Here is an 11,939-nt window from a genome sequence, read left to right on the forward strand (position 1 = left end):
TCTGCATTGCTGCGCCATCTTGTCAACACTCTAGTTGTTTAATAGCTCTATGGACTACTCATACGACAGAAATAAACGTCGTATGGAGTTAGTGAAAAATGCAGATCTAAATGAAAAAAACGATGTATTTCAGCAAGTATTAAAACCTTTTTGTTTTATTTTAAGCCTTCTTCAAAATACCTATGAGACAGCAGTTGATTTTTTTGGCGTAAAACCAAAATAGTTTCATGCATGCCGACCGGTTAACGTGAGCCCTGACTGAACTCTGCAGAAAATCCACATCGAACTTCGCATCGCGATGTAAAACAAAATGTCGGAAAACTTTTCTTTGACGCATGCGCATTTGCATAAATGTCTACACACATACGCACACACATACTACACACAATAAAAAACAAAAGAAATGTGACAGAGTGATTACAATAGTTCCTATTGCATTACATGCATAGGAACTAAAAAGCAAAAAAAAGTTAATTTAAAGCATTAACTATACAGGCCTAACCTAGCCATGCCTGCTGTAGTAATCAGAACACAAACAACCCAATCTCATCCTACAATAAATCGCAGCCCTACAATGAATGATAATCTCATAATGGTTTTTGAAAGTTTCCAGTGAAAATCATTGCGTTTACGCGACGGCAGTGGCTGCGCCACCTGGGGTTTAGATGGGCTTAAGCCCCCACCGGACAGGTCAAGGCCAACATCAGGTAGTCAGACCATAAAAAATATAAAAGTCTGAGTGGCCATGTCTGGCCATCCAGAAATTCCTCATGAAAAAAGTCATGTAGGAGGAGGTGAACCCTCTCTCAAACCCTTCTCCCAGCTCGGGCCTATGAGCTCAAGCCCTATTGTCGGACAGGCCCCTCTCCCCAGAAAATATATCGTAGAGCCGTCACTGCGCGGCTCTAGCATATATATAGATATATATATATATTAAAAAATGAAGATTCCACGTTTGCTTCGATAAATAAAAAATATAGAAAGACAGCAATAAAAAACAGCTATGAGTTGTAAACATACTAGAAGCAATATAATTTATTAATTCACAAATATTTCAAACACTCCTGTGTTCTTCCTCAGTGTGAGGACAACTGACAAAAAATACAAGGCAAAGCAATATTCACACACGAAACGAAAACAGAACATCGAATCAGCGGTAAAGAACAAAGGCGCGTAATAAGATGCGCATCCTAAACGTTCTACTTAATATGAAATAAACAAAGTAGATAAAAGCTGGATAAAGGCCTAGGAACCAAGAAAAAAATTAATTATATATAAATGAATAGTCTGATAAGTAATTTGAAATCTATTCTCTCATCCTTTAAACTCCATAAGAATTCCCACTCTTCTGGTAATGTTAAATGTAGTAAACCCAAATGTCAAGTTTGCAATTTCATGTGCACCTCTGACACATTCACTATTCCTAGTACTAATATTACTATTAGACCCCCTCCACTTACTTGTGATTCTTCTAACGTTATTTACATTTTATTTTGTAACAAATGTCAAATTGGTAATTACATTGGAGAGACTGGCACTAAATTCCGCCTCCGATTTAAATAATCACAAAAAAACCATCAGAGACAACTCCACTGGTTTCCCAGTAGCCTGTCACTTCAATCTACCTAACCATAGCATTAATGACATAAGATTTATTTTGGTCGCTAATAACTTTTTATCCCTCTCACATAGGCGCAAAGAAGAATTGAAGTGGATTCTTAGAACCAATTCTTATATTAACGGTTTAAATAAAGACTTAGATTACTTATCAGACTATTCTTTTATATATACTTAATTTTTTTAACTTCAAAAATGTAAAAAAATGGATGTCTAGTAATACACTAAGGTTGAATGTGGATAAGAATAGATGGAATTAATGTTTATTGGTGCACATAAACACATCAAGCGCCCTGAGCACCTTACATTAGATGGATATGTGCGCTATATAAAACTACACTATTATTATTATTATAAAAAATGATGGAAAACATGCAGAATTATTAGGACCAAAGTTATTCCTTGCTTCTTTTACTTAAAAAATTTGCTCCCAAACCCTTTTTACTACAAGAGATTATACCTCGGCCCACATAATAATTCCCCCCTGTATAAAATTCCAACGTATTTCTCTTCCTCCTCTTCATCACATATCCAACCTACACTTGAATATGCTACTCTTGTCTTTGGCCTTTTTATCTAAATGTGGTATTTATTATATTTGCCAAATTTTACCATCTTCTCTAGATTCAATATAATTAGGTATAAATATAATTTGAGTGTGGGGGGAGGGGACAGGTTTGTTGATATACTAGATAGATAAAAATTTATTTATTAATTTATTCCCAACCTTTAAGCAGGGTAGCCCAATCAGTCAAGTAGACTGCTCTCCCTTGGAGCCCTTGGTATACAAATTTTCAGAATATAGATTAAAATATCATTCAACTAAACATATAAAAAATGTGTAGACACAGAAAGAAGCATCTATTGTGTAGCAACTAAACACTAAACCATAGCAATGTATATTTGCCTTATCTCTACATGTAATTTTTTTTACCAGATAAGTGTGGGCAGCTTTGACAGCTGTCTACGAAAATAAAATTATCTTTATAGTTTGATAAATTCCAGTTTGCAGAATGCCAAATTTCTGACGAATATCAGAGACCCAACAATCCCTAATTGATGAATGCAGAATCACCGACATTTCCAGCCATTCAGAGGTGCCGTAATCATAAATTTTCTTACCTCAGCCCTAACCATAGTGGGGCTGTGGTGACCCTTTATCAGTAAAAGTCTCCCTGGGCCTATATTCAACATTCCTGAACTCATATCATATCATTTACTTTTGTCGATGAAAACATTGAGAATGCAATAATTAAAAAAGTAAGCACATCTAAAATCCCACATTGTAATTGGCGACCAGGACACAAAAGGCCCCCAACCAACAATGCTATTTTTGGATAACAGCACCCACAGGACTGTTTCATATTGATATTTTAGATTGTCCAGAAATAAATACAAATTTATATATTATTAATGAGCATACAAGTTTATATATTAATACATTTTTTCTAACTCGGGTGTTCTTCCGTTGTGGTATTAGACAGCCGAATATGTGAAAGATTATCGTGTTCATCAGGCCTCCATTCTATGTCCTTATCTGAGAAGACTTTGTTCTACCAATGGGCTAGGAGCGGCTGGAACCAGTGCCGATGTTAAGGCTGTATTTAGCAGCGCCCCTGCCTTACCGCTCAGCCACTCAACTTGTTATTCCTTTTTTAAAAATTATTTTGACAGACCTCATATAAATGTAAATTCTATAAATATTAATTTTTGTGTAAAGCATACTAACAATGCATAGAAGTAACACATCAAGTAAAAATACTGGGTAGCAGCATGACTGGCATATCTAGGGGGCAAAAAGGTGTTTATATCCCTCCACCTTCACATCACCCAACCAACAATGTCATGTTAACATAAAGCAACCCTCAGGCCTGTTTCATATTGATATTTTAGATTGTCTAGAAATTAATAAACTCATGACGTTCCTTGAAAACACAAGAGCATATACAAGTTAATATAAATAATGCATTTTAATTTAATCATTTCAGGTCAAAATGTATCTTGCAATTGCTATACAACTCAGCATTATCTGCATCATCCAAGCAGCTGCTCAAGGTGATACCCAAGTTTGTAGTGGCTGTTGTACTGCTCCTGCAGGGATTCCTGGAATTCCAGGCAGCCATGTACCAGTGGTCCTGGTCCAATAGGCATGAAAGGAGATGTTGGAGCAAAAGGAGAGAAGGGAAACCAGGGATCAGATGGAAGAGATGGGCTTCCAGGTAAAATAGGACCAATCGGTTTACCGGGTGCTACTGGTGAGAAAGGAGGAAAAGGAGAAAAAGGTGAACAAGCTACCACAAACAGCCAGCCCAAATCTGCCTTCTCAGTTGGATATAATGTAAACCCAGGCCGCCATCCAATTAGTCCTATGAAATACTCGTTAATAATTACCAACTTTGGGAATCACTACAATAAAGAAACAGGAAAGTTTGTCTGTCAACATCCAGGTATCTATGTCTTCCAGTTTACATCAGGCTCATCAAGGGGTAGTAATGATAATATTTTGACAAGCATCAAGAAGAATGGGCAACGCATTCTCTCCTCACGGGAGACTGGTTCAGGGTACAAATCAGCCAGCAACATGGTAGTTCTTGATTTAGTAGCAAATGATGAAGTGTGGACTGAGCCTTACAGTACCAACCATAACTATTACTACAGTAATAACTACATCTACTGTTCTTTTTCAGGCTTCCTGCTTTATGCATCTGCATAAGGAAATTTTGAAAAGCTAATAATTACAAATTCCAAATCAGCAAATTGCAACAGAATATGACAATCCTTTTTAATGACTTTTTATCATTAGTAAATAATATAGTATTAGAAAAAAAAGTAGGAATGCTAACTCAATGCTGTATTAGGAATGTCAGCATTCATTACAAAAATTCAATTCAATTCAATATTTATTTGGTCCAAAAGCTATTATCCGCCATACAAGAAACATGCTATTAGTGGCCTTATATGGCCTCCTATACACACAACATCTTCTATATTATATGATAGTGAATACAGGCATATTTTTATTAAATAATAATGCTACAAGTATAGTCCAAGGCACAGCAAGCATTCTTAGCCTACGATGTAACATCATACAGTTGTTAGTTAATGATACTTGATTAATAATAAAAATACAATATGATCACTTTACTAGGACTAGCTAATGTTTTTGGAATTCTCTATTATTTGAGTACTATGAATAAAAGAAATTTAAAAATGAACAAACATGTTACAAATTGTCTGGTTTTTGTCTGAATTTGTGCTGACATCAAAGCTCACTCACCAGGATTTTGCAAAAATGTGGTTTGAAAACCAAAGGGCGTCAAGTCTACAAATCTCACAACTGCAATATTGGGGGTTTGCATTACCATCTTTAGTCGAACCACCAAAAAAAAATTCTTCGTTATAATTATATTGCGAACTAGTTTTAATAAATATATTTTATTTATAAATAATAAAATTATGTTGTATGATGTCTATTCAAATTATACTGTACTAGTATATAGGTATAGGCCAGGTTTTATTCTAGGCTGAGAAATTAACACGTTGCAGCTTAGCTAAGGCCTGGATAAACAGGTACAAAAAACATAAATTTTATGCCGACATTGTAAACACAATAAAACACCAGTAATTATTAGTCAATGAAAGAAACATACCTAAATTTCAAAGAGACTAATTTTCTCAATTTAATTTATGCTTTAAAGTGAATTATTCCAGAATCATCTAACCTACATTCAGCAACTCTCAACTGATAGGTTACTAATCATACCAGATACTGCAGGACATATGAACACATATAGGTTTATGTGCTTTGCTGATGATGTACTCAAAAAAAAAAAAAAGGAATAGGCCAACAAAACAGAAAATGGAGTTGGATATTACACGATATCCTTTATTTCACTTTTTACACATAAAAATTGGTGCATGCAGGTATAGTTGACTCACATGGTGTGTGTACTATGTTTGGTTACTCACATAGTATGTGTGTATGGTTGAATCGCATTTGGATTTATATAGCGCTTGATACCGAACAGTCTCTGCATTGATGTGCGAATTGGCTCTTATAATAACTTACTTCTCCCCAGAGGGTCTCTTTATGTCTAAGCTACCTGGTCCACCAGTCTGAGCAACTCTTGTCTGTCCAAAATAGGGGGGGGGGGGTGAATGGACCAGTAACCTGGGGTAGCCCCCCCTGCTTGTCTTTAAAGATGTACTGGGTTCTTTAAGTATGGAATATGCAAAATCCCATGACGTGTGCAGGTATGGTTGACTGACATGGTGTGTGCAGTTATGGCTGACCTACCAGACCCTATATGCTGTGTGCTGGTATAGGTTACTCAAATGGTGTATGGATGTATGGTTATTGGTCTCACATGGTGTGTGCAGGTATGATTTCTCACATGATGTGTACGTACGGTGAGGTTCACATGGTGTGTGCCGGTTTGATTACTCACATGGTGTGTGTGTAGGGTTGATTCGCCTGGCAGGTGGAGCACACCTGCCAATCCCTGGGTCATGAAAATATTTAGGTTTTTTTTTTAATCTTACCAAAAAATCCAAATTAACCAAAAGATGATGCAAGATACTAAAAAAGACACGTCAAGAAATTATTGGCTGTTGGTGGCGACATTTGAATAAAAAATGGCTGCTTGTCACGAAGCAAGCAGGCAGCGAATACATTGATTAATAACGTTCGAATCAATCAAATTTATGCATAAATCCGAGTATTTGCGGGGACGGGTAAAATAAGTGAAATCAGGTGAAAATTACATTCGATAGAGAGAACTGGAGATTTTTAAAAATATCAGGTGACCCCCGAGAGGATGGGGTGAGTTGACAGGTTTGGTGCAGGTATGGTTACTCGCACGGTGTGCGCAGGTGTCATTACTTACATAAAGTGTGTGCAGGTATGGTTCACATGGTGTTTATAGCATTAATTTAACATATTGGCGATTATCTGTCCATAAAGACTAATTATTAAGTTATATGCATGTTAACTTTATTGGAGTATATTGTGTCTGTCTGTCACCTAATTGCCTTGTTCCTGACATTTAATGAACCTGCCACTACTTGGACTAGATAGTCGTGGATCTCAGAAAGACTACAAAAGGTTAGTTTTGATTATCTTCATACATAATAATAATAATAATAATAATAATAATAATAATAATAATAATAATAATAATAATAATCTTTCTTAATTCACGGGACTCTTTCACCCACTGAGTGTTCTTACAAAAGCTGTGAGGTACATAAATACAATTGTATAAAACTTATTAAACTAAATTAAAAATAAAAATGCACATTGTCAGATAGGATGGATAAAATAGTCAGATAGGATGGATAACAATGATCCACACCCTCTTTCCAGAATGAAGTAATGTGTGAAATATCGTTCCGAGTAGCTTTATTTTCATCTTCACCATTACCGTCTCTACAACCACCATCATATCACCATGATGAGTGGTCATGGATAACAGTAAATGAATAATTATAAAAAAAGATTTAAATGAGCACTCGTTCTGATTGCCTTTAAGTTCTGTCAGATGTATTTTTTTGGTGATAGTGATAACAAATATCCACTCCAAATTCCATTTAAGAAGTAAGGCAAGGAGCTTTGTATTCATTCCAACATAATATTAAAAAACCTTTGTTCTGATTCCCTTCAATGAGTTCATTATTATTTGGACATACATTCGTAATGATATCCAAAACCATGATATCTAAAAAAATTGGATAATGAGTGGTCATGGATCAGGTTAAATAAGTAAAAAAAAAAGGTTTAAATGAAATGAGCACTTGTTTTGATTACTTTTAGGCACACCAAATTTCAGGTAAGAATGTAAGGCAAGGAGCTTTGTATTCATCCGGACAAATATAAAAAAACCTTTGTTCTGATTACCTTTAAGCACAGTCAGATATATTGGGATGGTAATAAACATCCACTCCAAATTTCCGGGTGGAAAAGTGAGGGGCTTTGTATTCATACTGACAAATATCCAGAGACACCTTTATTCTCCGTAACGATAGTTAAAAACCGGAATATTGTCGGGTAATATTGGTTTTGGAATTCAATAACAAAGTTGTTGAACCTTCATTTAATCCATCTGGATTCACAAGATAAGAAAGATAGAAAAAAAGTTCAAGAAATCTGATTGTATATAAAGGTAATCAGAACAATGAAAAATTCATTCAGTACACAAGACAGCATTAAAGAAACAGCACATCAAACAAGAAAACATCTCTCAGCACATCAGACAAGGCAAAGGACTTCAGCAAGATTCAAAGGCAAGTAGAAATTGAAATAAGTTTGCTTACAGTTCTGCTTTTCAAACATAGTCAATCTAGTTTTACCATAGTACAATTACTGTAGTTTTTTGTAGCATATGATTTAGTTTATGGACTTCTAATTACATAAAAAGAAGGTTCAACACTAGTCATATGTACTTCAATAAATATGTTTTTTAAACATTTTGGTAATATGTATGCACTATTCACTAAGTAGAAGAGGCTGTAATGTTGCTGAATTGATTTTAGTTTAATAGTTTTTTCAATTCATAATCAAACCAGTCGACCCAGTAGTAAATGATATTTGAATTGATAATTATATAATCATGGAGTAAAAACAGATTGTTTACAATGGAGGTGACATCTTCTATTATTAACTGTCAAATGTAAAGAAAAGGCCCCATTTTATTTAAGTAATAAATTTATTTTTAACAACAATAATCACCCTCAATGTACTAGGAACAAGCCTAATAACTTGATTTAACAAAAATGGGATCAGGCAAATTTTTATATCGTGAAACTAAAGCATGGAACATCCTTGCAAATGAAATTCAAACAATTTTTAATGAACTTTCCATACAGTCTTTTAAAAATCTTTTAAACGATATATAATTAAACACTATTTAATTACTCTCTTCCTGACAAAATATTGAATCAAAATTTTACAGATTTTTCCTTTTCAATTCTGTCTTAAACTATTTTGTTTTCGATGCAGTAGTTTCATATTTATGTACATATTGTTTTTCTTTTACTCATTAGTTTTGTCTTAAGTTCAATTTCTTTTTCCATTTTGGTTTTCTTTTATTCATTTTTCTTGTGATCAACTTGCGATACCAGTGCTACACCACTGAAAGTGTTATCACAAAAAAGACAGAAATAAATAAATAGATAATGTGCTTTATTCAGGTTAGAAAGTTAACTTGTAATTGCAAAAATAGTGGAATCAGTCTATATAATATATTTTCAGATGCTAATTATTTGTTTTCATTGTATTTACTGATTGTAAATATTATATGGATAATAGTATCCAAATTAAATCAATTATTTCAGACCATAGGCATTAAAAATTTTTTTTTGAAGAAAAATATCCGACCCAGATATTTTCTTTTTTGGAGAGAAAATTTTTTTAAATATATTTATATAGTTTATATTTCAATTACTTCAAAACTATGCTTGGATTATTATTCCTCCCATTTCTTCCACGGACTAACTCTCTGTTGCACACAATATGTTTCTTATCATGTGCAACATTTCTACCACAATTTCTGCCATAAAGAGTTAATTCATTGATGCATAGAATGAACAAAAACAACCATTGCTTCTAATAAATATTGGAAATAGGGTCAAGTAAATGTTGTTCCCCCAACTTTGTGGAATGACCAATGACATTACTACTTTATATTTAGTGAATTGCCGTCGTTGTTGTTTGCGTAAAATTGAATTGATTCAACTTTACACAACGCAAGGCCACAACGCAAGGAAAAAGCTAATTTGCGCATACTCAAACTGTGGGATTTACAGTAAGTGCTTCGTGTTTACATGTTGGATATGAGTTATCTTTCATCTTGACCATCGCTATCTTTATCAATGATGTTGCTACTATTATTACTGTTATTAATATCATTATCATCATAGCCTAGCCTAGCATGGTCTGAATAGATGTGATGGTGTTCTTCTACTGCATGACATACTGTATATAATACTGTAAACATTAATACTCTATAACGCATCTTAACCAACCGTTCTTCAAAACTATTTATTACACAGGAATGATGTTGCTGCTATTATTACTGTTATTATTACCATTATTGTTATTATTATCATTATCATCACAGCCTAGCCTAGCCTGGTCTGGATAGAGCCACTGTGATGGTGTTCTGCTACTGCGTGGCATACTGTATATAATACTGTAAACAATAATACTGTACTTATTTAACGCATCTTACCTAATCGTTCTTCAAAACTATTTATTTATTACACAGGAGTGAAGGGAGCGGGGGAAGGCCCTAGTAGGACAGAAAACCACAAGTCGTCGAGGAGAAAAAAATATATATGTATTTTTTACACAGACCCCTATTAGTAGACTCCGAAATCGATTAAATAAGCCTTTGAAACCCCTAAATTGTCATATTTTTTGGTGGCTTTTCCGACTGCACTATGTAGATCTTACGAGGGATTTTGAGCAGCGTCCGGCCACGTCCACTTTCTTTTTGTCGTTGACATTGGACACCCCTACCCACCCATTGGGCAACTCCTGGTGCTACCCCTATTATTACATTGATTTAAATATTTAGCTGAGTCTAGCACTATGTTTGACTCTAATTTTAGCTTTTTATTTTGGTTGTTTTAATGTACAGTACTTAATCATATTTTTGTTATGTAAATATATTTAGGCCTACTTGATATCCAGATCTGCGTAAGCAAAATTTCAGTCCTAGATTTAAAAAGCATGAAAATGTCAAACAAACTGTAATCAAACAATAAGGAAACAATGTATTGTATATTTAAACTGATTAAACTGAATATTTACTAAACAGACCTAGGCTTAATCTGGGGGTTTATGTCTGTGGAACACTTATAATTGTTGATTTAATATTATAATTATTTTTCTTCAGGGTAGGCCTATCATTACAGTTGCTAAAAAGCAAAAAAAGGTTAATTTAAAGCATTAACTGTTTCATTGCGTTTACGCGACGGCAGTGGCTGCGCCACCTGGGGTTTAGATGGGCTTAAGCCCCCACCGGACAGGTCAAGGCCAACGTCGGGTAGTCAGACCATAAAAAATATAAAAGTCTGAGTGTGCCATGTCTGGCCATCCAGAAATTCCTCATGAAAAAAGTCATATGTAGGAGGAGGTGAACCCCCTCTCAAACCCTTCTCCCAGCTCGGGCCTATGAGCTCAAGCCTTATTGTCGGACAGGCCCCTCTCCCCAGAAAATATATCGTAGAGCCGTCACTGCGCGGCTCTAGCATATATATAGATATATATATATTAAAAAATGAAGATTCCACGTTTGCTTCGATAAATAAAAAATATAGAAAGACAGCAATAAAAAACAGCTATGAGTTGTAAACATACTAGAAGCAATATTTATTTATTAATTCACAAATATTTCAAACACTCCTGTGTTCTTCCTCAGTGTGAGGACAACTGACAAAAAATACAAAGCAAAGCAATATTTACACACGAAACGAAAACAGAACATCGAATCAGCGGTAAAGAACAAAGGCCCGTAATAAAATGCGCATCCTAAACGTTCTACTTAATATGGAATAAACTAAGTAGACAAAAGCTGGATAAAGGCCTAGGAACCAAGAAAAAAATTAAGTATATATTAAATGAATAATCTGATAAGTAATTTGAAATCTATTCTCTCATCCTCTAAACTCCATAAGAAGTCCAACTCTTCTGGTAATGTTAAATGTAGTAAACCCAGATGTCAAGTTTGCAATTTCATGTGCACCTCTGACACATTCACTATTCCTAGTACTAATATTACTATTAGACCCCCCTACACTTACTTGTGATTCTTCTAACGTTATTTACATTTTATTTTGTAACAAATGTCAAATTGGTAATTACATTGGAGAGACTGGCACTAAATTCCGCCTCCGATTTAATAATCACAAAAAAACCATCAGAGACAACTCCACTGGTTTCCCAGTAGCCTGTCACTTCAATCTACCTAACCATAGCATTAATGACATAAGATTTATTTTGGTCGCTAATAACTTTTTATCCCTCTCACATAGACGCAAAGAAGAATTGAAGTGGATTCTTAGAACCAATTCTTATATTAACGGTTTAAATAAAGACTTAGATTACTTATCAGACTATTCATTTATATATACTTAATTTTTTTCTTGGTTCCTAGGCCTTTATCCAGCTTATATCTACTTTGTTTATTCCATATTAAGTAGAACGTTTAGGATGCGCATCTTATTACGCGCCTTTGTTCTTTACCGCTGATTCGATGTTCTGTTTTCGTTTCGTGTGTGAATATTGCTTTGCTTTGTATTTTTTGTCAGTTGTCCTAACA

The 11,939-nt window shown here is 34.5% G+C and overlaps 2 protein-coding genes across 2 annotated transcripts in view; both read left to right on the forward strand.

The window, feature by feature from the left end:
* The window catches only part of LOC117106169 (complement C1q and tumor necrosis factor-related protein 9-like), a 14,120-nt gene extending 9,277 nt beyond the window's left edge, over window positions 1-4,843 (forward strand). The window contains exon 2 of the mRNA XM_033247519.1: window positions 3,753-4,843. Within this exon, the coding sequence (XP_033103410.1) occupies window positions 3,767-4,330 (564 nt within the window). The 5' untranslated portion in view covers window positions 3,753-3,766 and the 3' untranslated portion in view covers window positions 4,331-4,843. The remainder of the gene's footprint in view (window positions 1-3,752) is intronic.
* Window positions 4,844-7,817: 2,974 nt separating this feature from the next.
* The window catches only part of LOC117106168 (collagen alpha-1(X) chain-like), an 8,997-nt gene continuing 4,875 nt past the window's right edge, over window positions 7,818-11,939 (forward strand). Inside the window, exon 1 of the mRNA XM_033247518.1 lies at window positions 7,818-7,899. The gene's annotated coding sequence lies outside the window, so the exon portion shown is untranslated. The remainder of the gene's footprint in view (window positions 7,900-11,939) is intronic.

This window comes from Anneissia japonica, unplaced genomic scaffold (genome assembly GCF_011630105.1).
Source record: "Anneissia japonica isolate Jap-2015-1 unplaced genomic scaffold, ASM1163010v1 scaffold288076_len169038_cov169, whole genome shotgun sequence".
NCBI lineage: Eukaryota > Metazoa > Echinodermata > Crinoidea > Comatulida > Comatulidae > Anneissia > Anneissia japonica.